Below are 16,424 nucleotides of genomic sequence, written 5' to 3' on the forward strand. Positions count from 1 at the left end.
TTTATTAAATGCGTGGTGGGGGAAGAAGGGATATAAGAGGTTACCAACATGTTAATTGATGCATTTAGGAGGTGTCTAACACAAAATATATTTTTAGGTAAATGACAAATTTGTAATAATTTTTTTTTTTTTTTTTTTTTTGGTATGCCCACATGGAATGGAAAGTGTCTGTAGCGGAAGCCTTCATTTTACATAGAGATACGTGTGTATTGGCAATGGCAAACCAACTGATCCAAATAGAGTAAGTGGCAATAGTAGGTCTAAAAAAAAGTAGGTCCGGGCTACATTTAAAATACCACCGCCTCATTTTTTCCATTTCAACTTTACAAAAGAGAAAGAAAAAAAAAGAAAAGAAAGAGAACTCTGATTGTGAATTTGTCATGGAGGGAATTAAGCACAGAACCGTAGAAGTAAATGGAATCAAAATGCACATTGCAGAAAAAGGAGAAGGCCCAATAGTTTTATTCATACATGGATTTCCAGAACTATGGTACTCATGGCGTCACCAAATAACTGCAATTGCTGCCCATGGCTACAAAGCTGTGGCACCTGATCTTCGTGGCTATGGAGACACGGATGCGCCCACTGCTGTCACTGACTATACATGTTTTCACATTGTTGGTGATCTCATTGCCCTCATTGACACCCTTGGTGCTGATCAGGTAATAAAATTCATTAAACATTTTGTTCTAGACATTGTTTGATGTTTATGTGTTTTATATTTTTTATGTAGGTGTTTGTGGTTGGACATGATTGGGGTGCTATAATTGCTTGGTATTTGTGTTTGTTTCGGCCTGACCGGGTTAAGGCTTTGGTTAACCTTAGTGTTCCTTATCTAAGGCGACACCCATCGGTTTCTTTTGTCAATGGCTTCAGATCTCGCTTTGGTGATGACTATTATATCTGCAGATTTCAGGTTCTGTTTTTTTTCTTCAATTTTTACCCAATTAATGGCATTATCGAAATTAAAGAAATTCGTTGTTGTTGTTGTTGGATTAATAATGTTCTACTTGTGTTTGTAATGGAGCAAGTATGATCCCGATTTAGTAAGTTTAGATTATGCGCTGCACGGATGTAATAATATGGGAACAAAGAAAAATGCAAATGATTGAACTTTCATTGCTTCTATTGTATAAGGAAAGAGACTATATTTCAGTGTTTTGTCACTTGTGCTTAGAAGAGATGCTTGATGTAACTAAGCCGCTAGCTAAAACAATGAACCTAAAGGTGTATTCCTACATTTTCAATCTTTTGACATTCGGCAGCAGTAGAGTTTAGTAGTAAACATCCATAAGAAAGAGGACACCAGGTTTAAGTTCATAGTATAAAGTGGGTTTTGACTTCTTGTTTGATAACTTTGGTCAGGCTGGTTTGCACTACACATTTGGATCTATACTTTGTGACATGGAAAACAAACAAAAGGAAGTGTGACCGTAATAAGGATATTCATATCAAGAACAATAGAAAAAGAAATTCAGTTGAATTAAATTATGTTGTTCTCTTGTTTTTTTAAACTTAAAGTAATGAGAAGTTATCTCATTCAGAATTTCAGATATCAAAAACCTAATATTGGCTCTGATACTCATTTAGTCTAATTCCAAATGGATCCTCACTGTTTCGTGACTCATACATCATCCCACTCACAGACTACCACTTGAAAGAAACACCAGACATAGTGATAAATTGTCCTTTAACTTATATTTCAATTGTTGATCTACCTTTTGTGTTAAATGCCTGATGTGTAAGTTTCAATTGCTTATGCTTTAACTATACAGAAACCTATCTCACCAGGATTTGTATGCCAGGAAACATTCTGTTGAATATTATCTTTAAGTTAATTCAGAAAGATTTGAAACTTCACATTTCTTGATTTGCATATAATTTCTCTCGAGATAGCTGACCTCTTTTACCGATAGGGTTCCTCCTCTGACAAATTTCAGGTGTGAAGTGCAGGAACCAGGAGTTATGGAAGCTGAGTTTTCTCAAGTTAACACTGCAACACTTGTCCAGAATTTTTTGACATCTCGCCGTCCAGGTCCAGCTATATTGCCCAAGGGAATAGTTGGAACCATTACTCCCCCCCTTCCTTCTTGGTTGTTGGCGGAAGACGTTAACTATTATGCTAGCAAATTTGAGCAGAAAGGCTTTGCTGGACCGTTGAACTACTATCGGAATTTTGACCGGTACGTTGAGTGCAAACTCGATTTGAAGTCTAACTTGGAGAAAAACAAACCATGACACACACACACACACATGTTTGTATGCTTATTCTAAAATTTCGAATAAGCATAGTTGCATTCACAATCTTCATATAAGTGGATAACATTGCTTCTTGAAAAAATGTTAACTGTTAGAAGTTATCTGCATAAGTCTCGGGAGATGCAAACAAAATCTAACTTCACAATAATCCATGATCATCTGAAGTGGACCCCTACCGATTACTTTTGTGCTTTTATACGAAAGTATAAGATGGTATGATTTCTTTTGATGTCTCACACTAAAGAAATTCCTGTTTTCATTCGTTTCTACAGAAACTGGGAGCTCACTGCACCTTGGAGTGGAGGGCAAGTGAAAGTACCGACTAAGTTCATTGTCGGAGATCTTGATGTGGTCTACACGACCCCAGGAATGAAAGAATACATACACAGTGATTGGTTTAAGCAAGATGTTCCATTCCTGCAGGAAGTGGTTGTAATGGAAGGCGTTGCACATTTCATCAACCAGGAAAAGGCCCATGAAGTCAGCAAGCACATATGTGATTTCATCAAGAAGTTTTAAACTGCCTTATCAATTTACTAGCTAGGACCTGCTATAATCCCCTCCAATAATAGCATACCTTGTTTAAGGGGTTATAGAAACTTTTTGAGTCCACTGTTTTTAAGTTCAAGTCTATGCATTGGAATTTCGCCCTTTATGGTTGTGCTTAGTTTCTCTTCATGTCTTGATAAAGCTATTCTTTTAGTTGTTTTTTCTTTTTTCTTTTTTGGGTGCTAATGAACCAACCAATGCTCCTCAATACTCAACTTGTCAAGGAACATATAGCATCTAAGTTTGCTCCTATCTCTGTTGAACCTTGAACATGGTGCTCTACCTCAGAACAGGTAATTACTTAATCAATTATGATTACATGATTTAATCGTTGTGTACTTCATCCTCGATCTCTATTTTTTGGGTAAAGACTTCATCCTGATCTCTTGGAATGAAAAATTATATCGTCTATCATACAAAATGCCTTGGTCAAGAATGGCACCCTTGGAAGTCTAATTATATTGGATAGCTTGCCAGCATTAATCTCGAATTATAAACTTGACGACGTTGAGGTCAAAGATATGCCTTTATTTGATAATAATGTTCCCATACTGTTCGAAAGCAGCAGTTGACTTTCTCTAAATAAAAAGAAGAAGATCGGCACTGCTATCTCAGAGAAAACATCCCCAAGGTTACACGCAATTAGTACATCATGGTCTGAGTTTGTGACGCTAACTAAAGTCCGACTCCCATAAACCTGATTCCCTAGCCCAACATTAGCCAGTTACAAGCTATACAAACTATATACAAAATTAGCCCAACATCAACCTGATTGAGTGAGCATTAAATCCAGAATGAAGTGCTCGCACAGTGTGTAAATCTATACCAGGCTAACAGAAAGGTGAGAAAGTCAACTGTACGTCTTGATGGATTGGCTGGATGGAATGAGATAAACCACATGCCGACATCTCCTACCTCTAATCAATAACACATTCAACCTTTTGAGTTTGAAGTGTACTGTGTACTGTCTCTCATTCATTTGACTTTTCCACTTTAAAACACAACATTTCCTTTATCCAAAGTATATATATGAACTAACCAACCTAAGCAGGCACCACCGCACCATAGACAGGTTAACTTTAGAAGAGGGAGAGATTTGTAACTGTGATGGAGGGAATACTGCATAGAAGTGTAGAGGTGAATGGCATAAACATGCACGTAGCTGAGAAAGGAGAAGGTTCAGTGGTGTTATTCCTTCATGGATTTCCAGAGCTATGGTACTCATGGCGCCACCAAATAATTGCAATTGCTGCCCAAGGCTATCGTGCTGTGGCACCCGATCTTCGTGGCTATGGTGACACAGTTGCACCTACTTCCATCTTTAGCTATACCTGTTTTCATATTGTGGGTGATGTCATTGCTCTCATCGATACACTTGGTGTAGATCAGGTGATGATCCATCAAGAGAAAAACTCACTCTTTGTTTGACTTGTCTAGATTTCTATCACCATACTTTGTTTAAAATTTTCTTATCACGTTTATGGTTACTTGTTAGGTGTTTGTGGTTGGACATGATTGGGGAGCCATAATTGCTTGGTATTTATGTTTGTTTCGGCCTGATCGGGTTAAGGCTTTAGTGAACCTTAGTGTTGCATTTATTCCAAGAGACCCCTCGACGGAGTTTGTGGAAGGCTTTCGATCCCATTTTGGTGATGACTACTATGTTGTCAAGTTTCAGGTTCTGTTCTTCATTTCGAAACTTGAATCCTTTTCCTGCATATATTTGGGGCAGCAAGTTAAAGTTTTTCTAGGCAAGGCCTGGTACATTATCTAAGAACAGATCCAATGGTCTAAGACAAATAATAACGCTTGTTTAATGATTCGTATTGCTGTGTGCTCATAAGTCAAACACGCCATTCTATATGCTCACGAGGATTGGCGTCGTTGACATCCAATCCTCACAGCAAAGATCCTTGCTCACTGGCTGTTTAGAAATGCAGTTGCACTAATGTTTTAGATATGAAATTTTGCAGGAGCCTGGAGTGGTGGAAGCTGAGTTTGCTAGTGTTAGTACCGAAACTCTGGTCAGGAATATTTTAACATCTCGCAGAACAGGTCCCATTATGGTGCCCAAGGGTGGAGGATATTGGACTTCAACCAGCAATCCTCCTCCATTGCCTTCCTGGTTGTCCGAGGAAGATATTACTTACAATGCAAGCAAGTTTGAGGCAAAAGGTTTTACAGGACCATTGAATTACTATCGAGCTTTTGACTTGTAAGTTGGCGCGAACTTCGGTTCAAATTTGATTGCAACATTTCTGACTAATGCCTATGGGAAAGCATGAAACCTCTTGACGAGATTAAATTAGATAACTTACTGATGTTTTTTTTCTTCTTACTGATGTAAGAACGATTAAACAAGGCATCTTGATAGATTTTGTTTTCAAATTTAGATTACTTATTTAAATATGAGGTGAGTCGACGTCTCTTTCTGAAGTTTAAACATGTCAATAACGTAATATGCTTCTCTCTGCAGAAACTGGGAGCTAACTGCACCATGGACTGGAGGACAAGTGAAAGTACCGACTTTGTTCATTGTAGGAGACCTGGACGTAACATACACGACACCAGGGTGGATGGAATACATACACAGTGATTCATTTAAGAAAGATGTTCCATTGCTGGAGGAAGTAATTGTAATGGAAGATGTTGCTCATTTCATCAACCAAGAGAAGCCCAATGAAATCAACAAGTACATTTACGACTTCTTCCAGAAGTTCTAATCTCCCTCCTATGTATGATTAATAACTAGAACTTTCTAGAATCCTTAAATAACAGCATACCTCGAATCATTATTACGTAAGCTAAGCTTTTTCAGTTGTTCTGTATTGGCATTTCCCCTGTATGTTTGTTTCCGTGAGACTAAGGTATCCTTTTACAATAGTTGTGAGTTGTGACAGTGAATTGGCTATATGATACGAAGACCCATAAAAACTTAAGACAACAGAATTGCAGTTTAAACGCCAAAGAGGTACTTCAAGGGCAGCAAGGTTCCTTGAGATGGATCAACTTGTTTTAGATAAAATGCTCCAAATTATAAGGTGTACACCAGAAAAGGTACCTCCTTCACCTTGAGACAAGATTGTCATAGTGATGGTTTATTTTTCTGTACAGCTGAAGGGAAGTCAAATGTCATCTTGCATAAGACGTCCTTGTATAGAAGAAACAATATGGTTGATTTTTGGTGCAGCCGAATTATTATGACCTCACCTTAGAGACAATTCTTACTTCTAACTTCATGACAATAAAATGCCTGAAAATTTTAAGACCAACAATCATTCCTTGGATTTATCCCTATGTGGATTTCTTGAATCAAATGTAACATGTCAGTTTATGACGGAAGTTATTTTTTTCTGAAAATTGAGTAGGGATAGTGCCTCTTCCATCATTCGTGATGGAAGTTCTTTATATGGTTGTAATCACTGTTCTAATACAGCTGCTTAAGACAGAAATTGGCTTCTTAATGGCTGTGGATATATACTTCTTAATACAAGCTCATCACATTCACAACAACCACTTTATTCTTTAGATCAATGGACACCAGTTCCTTATTTTCTCAAACTTGTTCACCACCAATACGCCACATACTTATCCAGACTCCTCATAGTTCATGGGAATGTAAGGAAATAAATAAAAGGAATCAAAACCTTTTGATGAAATCATAAATATGCTCGTTAATTTCAGTTGGACTTTCTTGCTGGATGAAGTGAGCGACTCCTTCCATTACAACCACTTCCTGCAGGAGCGGCACGTCTTTTTTGAAAGAACCACTGTGTATGTATTCCTTAGCACCTGGGAAATGGTAGACCAGATCCAGGTCTCCCACAATAAACTTCGCAGGAACTTTCACCTGTGCACCAGTCCAGGGTGCAGTAAGCTCCCAAGTACTGCAAAACAAGTTTATGCAGATAAGAACTTCAGGAATTGGAGGACATGAAAGCGGACGCTAATTTTGGAATCTAATTTGTGACTATAATATAAACATAATATGATGAAAAAACTTCAGTTAGTTGTGCATCACTAAATCAAATAAAAAAGGTGCAGCTAACATACAGGTCAAAAGCTCGATAGTAGTTCAGTCCTCCAGTGAAGCCTCTCTTATCAAATTTGGTCACAAAGTACTTAACATCTTCCTCAGACAACCAAGAAGGCAGGCTATCAGGCGCAGCTCCGAACCCTGTTTCTTTAGGTATCAGGAGTGGACCTGGATCACGCAATGAAAGAAACTTTTTGATAACTGTCTCAGTACCAACTCGAGCAAACTCAGCTTCCATTTCTCCTGGTTCCTAATGTGCAAAAAATGGAACCATTAAGACTATTCAGGCCATAAGTGAACGGATTACACAAGTATACTCTTAATCAACATCGATCTAATCTTTTCTCACATTGAATTAATAGGCTTTTATGAACAGTTTGCCATGATCTATGGATTAGCTAAATCTAAATTCTGATTTCCTTTTTGGACATCATACAAATTGGAGATAATATAAATGTGATTGTTCTGCCACATATCTAATTCGATGTACATATATAGATACAATAATCTACTCTAGACGTATTTTGGCAAGCGTTTAATAATTGCAGACTGCAAGTAAATGAAAGTGTTAGTGGTGATGTTGGGAGAGTTAAAACATGATTATAATGGGGAAACCAATTCAAGAAGGAGAAGAATGGAGGCTAGGAGAATAGGGTTAGAGAGAGTTAACATATTCTACCCAGAGTTTCATATATTTCTTTAACCTACCTTGGGTGTTAAGGTACCCCGAGAATAGGAAATACTAGATACAGTTGCCAAACTGATAGTCCACACTTACAGAAACGTAGGACTTTACATACGCCAACAATATATAGGAGGCCCTCATACAAAAGAGAATAAAAGGGCATTAATTTCATACTCCAACACTCCCCCTCAAACTGTAATTACGCAAACTATGCATATTACAGCTTGGATGACAAAAATAAAGATAAGGATAATGCTCCTCCTTTCACATAGAATTGTATTTAGTTGAAGAACTCGAACAACTATTGAGACGTTATTGAAAGTGAAACTGTTGGTTTAGACAATAGCCTAACCTGAATACTGAAGTTGTACCATAGTCACAAACTGTAACCATAACATATGTTTAGTAGCGTATTGCTTGGCTATTGTTCACTCCATTTTCTGCTATGGCTGTCATAATATAAATTGCAAACAATAACACTGATTTGATGTGCACTTCTTGGCTGCTACTATCAATATCACTGTTGAAGTCAACAAAATATTGTTCTGGGTACTCCTGAATACTGAAACATTAGTGCAATTTAGGCATGACTGCTACTTGAAACATGAGTGCAGTTTAGACGTGATTGCTACCTGGAAACATGAGTGTAGTTTAGGCATGTCTGCTACCTGAAACATGAGTACGGTTTAGGCGCGGATCACTACCAAAACTGAATAGAGCAGTTTAGATGTGACTACAACCCGAGAGATGAATATTGAATACCGCAGATTAAAGCGAGATTGCAACCCCGAGAGATGAATAATGAATAGTGGGGATGTCATTGCTCATCTTGTTGAGATGCAACACCCTTAGATATGCTTTGTAAGAGGGGTGCACCGTGCACGCCCTCATGAGGTGAGTATGTCAAGACATTATATTCATTGCTCATACTGTTGAGATGCAAAGAGGAGCACGCCCTTGGATATGCCTTGAATAAGGGGCACACGCCGTCATGAGGTGAGTACGCCAAAACATTATGGAGATATGAAGATATGAATACTCTTCTACATACGTTTCCATATTCTCATTGCCTAAAATACTTCTCAATATCCTCATATCTCTATATTCTCCTCCTAAAGTTGGAACATACAAATGTTTGTCTATTCCGACTTGAACTTGAAACAGAGGAAACCAAATACCAACACAATAAATAGACCGACCATCCCCAAAATTATACAACAAACCAATACCCACTTAAAAAAAGCTAAAAAGAATTTATACAACCAAAGATCAATCAATGCCCACGTCAAAGAACAATATTGTATTTATCACCAATAGCCATATTCTCATAACTTATAAGAATTAACAAACACCTAAAAAAAGCAAAGCAAGAGATACTAAGAGGAAGTGGAAAACTACCACAAAACATAGTTGGACATTTTAACAAACACTCGGATGCTGAAACATACATGAACAAGTCGTGGAAAGCTTTAGCTTTTCAGCCAAAAAGCTTCCAAATAGAGTGCACCGAGAGAAAGGGAAGACCATATCAACAAATCAGCGGTGAACAATAACTGTGAATAGTGTTGTGAACAATATGGTGAATATTGTTGTGAGCAGTAACTGTGAATAGTACCGTGAACAGTACACCCAAGAGCATAAAAAGAATAGAGTCAATAAGAACACCACCAGATCTACTTGCCAGAAAAAAAAATCTCCAACTCCAAAAGAAACAATTACCACAAAAAAGAATAAAAAATTGATAAGCTTGAGCTTTGTCAGCCAAAGAACTTCCAAAAATAAAAGAGTTCATCCAGAGAAAAAGAAAACTAGATCAGCAAACATCAGCGAAAACATGCTATTTCATACAGATGGATAGGCGCCTATGATTGAGGGCAAAAGTATAGGGCGCACGCCTAAGAACCGTGACGAGAGAACTCCAAACTTTATCGGTCTCCTTAGATTACCTTCTTGTTTGGCTTTTTGAATTCGTATGCAACAACACTTTGTAATACAACTTGATACTTGTTTCTTCTTGTGAGAAAGATTGAAACTTGGATATTGAAAACTGAAAAAGAATTGGTTTTTTTTTTTTATATTGATTTTTGTAGACAACTCTTCTAGTATACCATTAAACTCAGATTTGAACATGATGCTTTCATACCATGTTAGTGGTGATGCTAGGAAAGTTGTAACATGATTGTAATGGAGAAACCAAAAAGGAAAAGAATGGAGACTGAGAGAATAGGGTTAGAGAGAGTTAATAAACTCTACCCAAAATTATATATATATACTTAACCTAACTTCGGTGTTAAGGTATCCCAATACACGAGAATAAGAAATATTATATACGATTCAGTTTGGTGTCCAAACTTATAGAACGTGGGACTTTACATACGTCAACAATATATAGGGGGCGTCTGCCCTCATACAATGAGTGAATAAGGGGTGCACGCCCTCATACTCCAACAAAAAGGAATTTTGAATATAGGATGAAAGGAAGTGCGCATTCAAAGTAATGGAATACTGTTGCACGATAACCAACATCCAGAACAACAAAAGCATATCAATAAGAATTTTAATTCACAAATTTAGGCCCAAACACATAAATTGACAAAGAATTTCAATTTTAGGCCCGGATGAACAATAATTTCGGTTTTAGGACAAAAATGGGCTGACATCAGAGCTATCATTAATAATTTCAGTTTTAGGACATTTTTGGGCTAACGTCAGCAATTTATTTTTGTTTAATACCAATTATGACTTTCTTCTCTATCTAGAAAAACAAAACTCACACTAGAAACTTGTAAAATACTTTTGAGATCTAGCTGTTTCCATCTTTGAGTTAGCTGATTTGTGTGTTGTGAACTTGTGATTAGTGATTTAAGATATGAGAAAATATTTATCTTCTTCTCCATCTAGCAAAAAAAAAACTCCAACTAGAAACATGTAAATTTTTTTGAGATCTAGTTGTTTCCATCTTTGAGCTAGTTGATTTGTGTGTTGTGATTAATAATTTAAGCCATAAGAAAACATCTTATTCTCTCATGACAAACACTCTTCTCACTTTGCAATTTATTTTTTCATTTTTCAATTCTAAATTATTGATAATTGAAGAATAATTGGGTCGATTTCGGCACTAGTTCGACAAGCAATTGAACAACAATTGAATTTCTTTTTCAAATCTTCGAATCTTGTGTTAATCAATTGTGTGATTTATCTCAATTTCGATATTATTGTCATCGATGATATTTTTAAGTTTGGAGTAGTAGTCCGATACACATGCAAACACCACTATATATGTGTACAACACATATACAAACACCACGATATGTGTATACGAACATGCACACATCATTATGCATGTATATAACACATGCAAATATCATTATGCATGAGTACAACACAAACAAACACCACTATGCATGTGTGCAACAAACATGCACACACTACTAAACATGTGTACACCACACATTCAAACACCATGATGTATGTGTATAACACAGAAAGAAGAGAGTGGAAAGAGAAAGAGTGGCTACATATGTCTTTTTTTAAAAAAAATTAAAACACTTAAAGAGGCAAAATTGTCTTTTTACATTTTTGTGTTAGAACCATAATTTCCGCACATGGCCTAAAGACATAATTCTCACCCAATTCTGTCCTATGGCCCGATTTCTGATTTTAATTCCAAATTCTACCTAAAAGTTAGGATCGGACCATTCAAAACTTTAACACAAATACACAATCAATCTAATGTCAATGTCAACTCCAATGTGTTCGTTCTACATCAAGTCATCAACATAAACCATCAATTACGAACACCTTAGTGGTGTCACAATATTTGCCAACCATGGCTAATACCCAAAAAATCACGAATTCAAATTAAAAACAGACAACTCTTAAACATATAAAATCTTAATCATAACCAGTCACCTGGATTCTGCACATATAGAAGTCATCCCCATAGTAGGCGCGAAGACCAACTAGGGGACTAGCCGACGGATTTCGTGGAAACAAATGGACACTGAGATTCACCAAAGCTTTAACGCGGTCAGGTCGAAACAAGCAAAGATGCCAAGCCATATAAGCACCCCAATCATGTCCAACAACAAACACCTTCCACAAAACGCAATCATTTAACATATAACAACCAATCATTAAAACAGACTAATAAATGGAAGGATGTGCACTAGTTTTTGAACCTGGTCTACACCAAGGGTGTCAATGAGTGCTATGATATCGCCAACAATATGAAGACTAGTGTAGTTATGAAATGAAGTCGGTGCATCTGTGTCACCAAATCCACGCAAGTCAGGTGCAACTGCTTTGTATCCTCTAGAAGCTAGTGAGACTATTTGGTGACGCCATGAGTACCAAAGTTCGGGAAATCCATGAAGGAAAAGTACTACTGGACCTTCTCCTTTTTCTGCTATGTGCATCTTTATTCCGTTCACTTCAACTGTTCTATGCTCTATTCCCTCCATCACGTTACAGTTCTCTCTCTCTCTCTTCACCATATAAGAAGTTTAGGGACTTTGTTTTAATCCAAAATCTATTGTTTTAAGCAGCTAAGGACTTGGACTTGGCGATAATATGGGGACTTGTGTTTGTCACTCTGTCCTAAATTGATAAAATAAAAAGAAAATTTAGTATATGATAACAACTAGTATGTGATAAAATAATACTCCACTTGTATGTTTTGATAGGTAATAGCATTTCTTTATTCCGTTCACTTCAACTGTTCTATGCTCTATTCCCTCCATCACGTTACAGTTCTCTCTCTCTCTCTTCACCGTATAAGAAGTTTAGGGACTTTGTTTTAATCCAAAATCTATTGTTTTAAACAGCTAAGGACTTGGACTTGGCGATAATATGGGGACTTGTGTTTGTCACTCTGTCCTAAATTGATAAAATAAAAAGAAAATTTAGTATATGATAACAACTAGTATGTGATAAAATAATACTCCACTTTTATGTTTTGATAGGTAATAACATTTCTAGGTGGAGGTAGTATTTCTTTCAAATTTGAAGCTAAAATTTAGAGAAATTGGTCGCAAATTTTGACCAACTCTAAATGATCGCAAATATCATTCACAAATTTGGAACAGGGCTACCTTGCACGACATTGATACTGTCGCGTGACATTACCATTGTCGCCCCAAGTTGAAAAAAAAATTCACGCGACATTTCCATTGTCGCACCAAATTGAAAAAGTAAAAAAAAAAATAACTCACACGACATTAGCAATGGAGTGCGACAGTACCATTAGCACGGTGTGCTGGTCAAAGTCAAAAAAAAATTTGGAGCGACATTTGCAATGGCGCGCGATATTACCACTGTCGCTCCGCGTCCACATCCGAAATCCCAAATTTGCGAACAAGGATGCGGCTAGACAGGTGATGTGACCGAATTTGCTTCCATCTAGAGTTAGATTTCTGCAAAATTCCGAGTTTTGGAAGCAAATTTAAAGAATTTGGGAGGTGATACTACCACCTAGAGATGCTCTAAGGTTCTTTTAAGAGCAAGTCCAATGGGGTGCTATATGGGCTGCTAAAGGGCCATATAACCACAAAAATGTCATTCCAAGAGCAAGTCCAATGGAGGGCTGCTAAAAGGTGCCACATAGGTCTTTTAGCAACCCGACCAAATTTTGCCCGATGAGCTTCTAAAACCATTACAACGGCACTTTTTAGCAAAATTGAAAGTTTGGGAGACAGACAAATTGAAACTTTGTCGTCCATATTTTAAGTTGTAACGGACGACATAAACTCATCATCCGTCTAGTCCAAACATCCCAACGACTAGTTTTTCTGAAATTGCAAATTTATAACAACTACTTCACATAACTCTTCCACCATTTGCTCCCAATTCTCATATAATTCCTATCTACTCCAACTACATGCAACAATCACTACTCCAAGTACAACAATGGATCCAAATGAACATGCAACCACATCAAAAGGAAAGAAATCTACAAGGTCCGCCAATTTTTCAATTCAAGAAGACGAGACTCTTTGCAAAACGTGGATATATGTTAATGAAGATCCAATTGTTGGTGTGGGGCAACGAGTCACACACTATTGGGAGAAAATATTAGAGAAATTTTGAGAGGGAGTTGGCGAAAACAACAAGAGAAGCAAGAATTCGGTGTCCACTCGATTTGGACACATCTAAAAAGCTTGCAACCGGTGGGCGGGAATTATCTCCTCTTCAAAGAGGACCGCAAGAAGTGGCACAACAATCCAAGATCAGTTGGCCGAGGCAAAAAAACATATATGTTGGCTCATAACACACACTTTTAATTTGAGCATTATTGGGTCCTCCTCAAGGATAGCCCAAAATGGAATGAATAATTGGAGAGCCGGTCCACAACTATATCGAGGAGACAAACCAACATCATTCTCGATGTAGATAACGAAGTTGTGCTTTCAACACCCACAACGCCATCGGTAACTCTTGGTGGCGTTCCAATTGATCAATTTCCTACACAAGTTGGGGATGGAAGTGGAGGTGAAGGTGAAGGTGGAGATGGAAGTGGAACCAAGAAAAAATGACCACCAGGAACAAGGGGTGAGAAAGAAATGAGGAGATAATTATAAGATGATGGAGAAGTATTTGGCACAAATGACGAATGTCACCGCCGATAGGGTGAAGATGATGGAGCTTAAGAAGTGGAAAGAAGACAACAAAATATTAATACAAGATACTTCCACTCTTTAGTTGGAAGTTGTCGAATACTTTAAAACGATGAAAATAGAGATAATTCGTCAAAGGAGAGAGAGTGGAACGTTTGGAACTCCAAGTGGTGCTTCTAGTGGTTGTGGTGCTTTTAGTGGGGGTGGTGCTTCTACTATTTAGATTAATTTCAATGTTGTTTTAGTTCTTTAATTTCCATTATTGTTGTTAGTTCATTTCCAATATTATAATTTTAATTTGAATTTGAATTGTCTTGAAACAACATAAAGTCAAACATAGATAATACTCAAACTATATAACAAACATAGATAATACTCAAACTACAAACATAGAAATACTCATACTACATTTCTTGATCCGCACGAAATTGTCAAAGGTAATTGATGAAGTCAACTCTTAGTTGAACATTAGTTTCTCAGCTCTGAATGTGACGAAGTGTGTTAAGTCTTCTTGCAATTTCCTCATTCTGATTCCCGACAACATGCAATGCAACTGGTAGCTCCCAATCCATGTCTATTTGCCAATCTTCGATATCAATCTCTCGTTTATCCTTGACAATCATATTATGTAAAATTATACACGTCTTCATTATCCGATTAATATCATCCATACTCCATGATAAGCACCCAAAAGTGTATTATGAAACCCCGTTGAGACATATAAATTTGGTTAACTATGTGTTTAATAATCATGAAATAAATATGTTTTCATACTTTTGCAGGTATTCGCAGTAAACATGGAAATATGGTTTAAACTTGCAATAAAGCACGAGGAACGACATGTATATGAATTCTTCCAAATCCGCACAGAAGCATCAAACTTCCGAAGCTCTTACCTCTTGAACCAGGACTCCGAATGCGACAAGTGAGCTGCTCAAACAATCAGGGCGATGAACTCTACTGCGATAAAGCGGAAGTTGTAAATTGCCCCAAAGACCGGGCCGCCACTGGACTGCATTTTATAGGACCCACTATACGGGCCCGCAAGATTGGATGAGTCGTTAATCATGGAGCATGTCAAGACAAAAATAACAAATTATTGGTGCAAAGTTGACACCTTGTATGTAATTAATTAGATTAGGTGTTAATAGTGAAAAAAAAGGCAAGGTGTCACTTTGTTTTAATGTGGTGGATAAAAATGAAGTAAATGTGGTTTGATGTTTCACATGGGAGGAAAGGAGATGTCTCATCAAATGAATAAGAAAACAAAACAAGGGAGGGGGGGGGGGACACTCCATTTACTCCCTTGACTTCTTTTCCTTACCTTGTATTATTTTTAGTTCCTTAGTCATTCTTATTTTTGAGTTTTAGTTTTGTAAAGAAAGCTTGTAATAGCTTTAATGGAGGAAACCTTAGTTTCTTCTAGGAAATAAATAAAAAAGCAAAATGAGTTTAGTTAGTTTCTCTTCTTCTTCTTTCTCTCTTTTTTTGTTCTTCTAGCTTGTAATTCATCATCCCAAGGATCATGAGCTAACTTCTTTTTTGGGGAGTTAATCCATCTCATGTGAGGGAGAATATTTGTGGTTGGCTTGGTAGGTTATTAGGAAGAACAACTAGACCTACATCCTATCCCAAAATGATAGTTGGTGTAGTGTCTAGTTAGGAATCAAGTAATGAGCTTAGAGATAAGTCATTACTTGATTCCAATTGCTAACATGTATGAGTTTAGAAATGAGCCATATATGTTAGGGATCAAATTTTCTTCCATTAGAGCTTGTCTATGAGTCTAGGAAGAATCAAATTCACCTTTTCAAATCAACAACTAAATGTTATTTTCACATGAGGAGGATTAGCTCTCCACCTTTTCTTTGTTAAATTGTATTTTGTCTTAGTTTCATATTTCGAATCTTAATGTTTTTTCTTTAATGTTTGTGTAGGAAATAAACCTAGTATTAATATAAACTTACTCACTAGTTCCCTAAGAGTAACAACCAAGTTGTAGATGTCCTAACCTTTAGGTTGGTTCGATCCTTACTTCAACTTTACGAACGCGAAGATCGTGAGTAAGGAACTTTGAATTCGCTTTTGCACAAAATTAGAGAATCAATCTTTAAACGTAGTAAAAGTGTAATACCAAAATGGCGCCGCTGCTGTTCTAAAGCCATAGGACTTGTGCTACAGATTGGAAGTTGCATCAAGGGGGAACCCCCACTCTCTTCCTTTCTTCCTTTTAGTTTCGTTCTTACGTTTTTTGTTAAATTTCGTATTTTTGTCTCGCAAT

The 16,424-nt window shown here is 37.1% G+C and overlaps 3 protein-coding genes across 3 annotated transcripts; 2 read left to right on the top strand and 1 right to left on the bottom strand.

Moving 5' to 3' along the window:
- Positions 1-221: 221 nt before the first annotated feature.
- Positions 222-2,968, top strand: LOC147498777 (epoxide hydrolase 1-like). The gene is made up of 4 exons (XM_086560683.1): positions 222-662; positions 734-916; positions 1,954-2,183; positions 2,532-2,968. The coding sequence occupies exons 1-4, from the start codon at positions 381-383 to the stop codon at positions 2,776-2,778; spliced, it is 942 nt and encodes a 313-aa protein (XP_086416809.1). The 5' UTR covers positions 222-380; the 3' UTR covers positions 2,779-2,968.
- Positions 2,969-3,404: 436 nt separating this feature from the next.
- Positions 3,405-5,689, top strand: LOC147498778 (epoxide hydrolase 2-like). The gene is made up of 4 exons (XM_086560679.1): positions 3,405-4,197; positions 4,304-4,486; positions 4,782-5,023; positions 5,285-5,689. The coding sequence occupies exons 1-4, from the start codon at positions 3,916-3,918 to the stop codon at positions 5,529-5,531; spliced, it is 954 nt and encodes a 317-aa protein (XP_086416805.1). The 5' UTR covers positions 3,405-3,915; the 3' UTR covers positions 5,532-5,689.
- Positions 5,690-6,309: 620 nt separating this feature from the next.
- Positions 6,310-12,339, bottom strand: LOC147498779 (epoxide hydrolase 1-like). Its single transcript, XM_086560681.1, has 4 exons — positions 11,711-12,339; positions 11,442-11,624; positions 6,862-7,094; positions 6,310-6,695 (listed from the first exon to the last, which is right to left on the bottom strand). Exons 1-4 carry the CDS (start codon positions 12,023-12,025, stop codon positions 6,449-6,451), a joined length of 978 nt encoding a protein of 325 aa, XP_086416807.1. The 5' UTR covers positions 12,026-12,339; the 3' UTR covers positions 6,310-6,448.
- Positions 12,340-16,424: the final 4,085 nt, after the last annotated feature.

This window comes from Coptis chinensis, chromosome 5, assembly GCF_015680905.1.
Source record: "Coptis chinensis isolate HL-2020 chromosome 5, ASM1568090v1, whole genome shotgun sequence".
Classification (NCBI taxonomy): Eukaryota; Viridiplantae; Streptophyta; class Magnoliopsida; order Ranunculales; family Ranunculaceae; genus Coptis; species Coptis chinensis.

Excerpts from the sequence above, each read along its gene's own strand:
- LOC147498777 (XM_086560683.1), top strand. The coding sequence starts at position 381 with ATGGAGGGAATTAAGCACAGAACCGTAGAAGTAAATGGAATCAAAATG. Across the intron at positions 917-1,953 it reads ATTATATCTGCAGATTTCAG|GAACCAGGAGTTATGGAAGC; the intron begins GTTCTGTTTTTT and ends TGTGAAGTGCAG. Across the intron at positions 2,184-2,531 it reads TACTATCGGAATTTTGACCG|AAACTGGGAGCTCACTGCAC; the intron begins GTACGTTGAGTG and ends TCGTTTCTACAG.
- LOC147498778 (XM_086560679.1), top strand. The coding sequence starts at position 3,916 with ATGGAGGGAATACTGCATAGAAGTGTAGAGGTGAATGGCATAAACATG. Across the intron at positions 4,198-4,303 it reads ATACACTTGGTGTAGATCAG|GTGTTTGTGGTTGGACATGA; the intron begins GTGATGATCCAT and ends GTTACTTGTTAG. Across the intron at positions 5,024-5,284 it reads TACTATCGAGCTTTTGACTT|AAACTGGGAGCTAACTGCAC; the intron begins GTAAGTTGGCGC and ends TTCTCTCTGCAG.
- LOC147498779 (XM_086560681.1), bottom strand. The coding sequence starts at position 12,025 with ATGGTGAAGAGAGAGAGAGAGAACTGTAACGTGATGGAGGGAATAGAG. Across the intron at positions 11,625-11,710 it reads ACACCCTTGGTGTAGACCAG|GTGTTTGTTGTTGGACATGA; the intron begins GTTCAAAAACTA and ends GTTTTGTGGAAG. Across the intron at positions 6,696-6,861 it reads TACTATCGAGCTTTTGACCT|TACTTGGGAGCTTACTGCAC; the intron begins GTATGTTAGCTG and ends CTTGTTTTGCAG.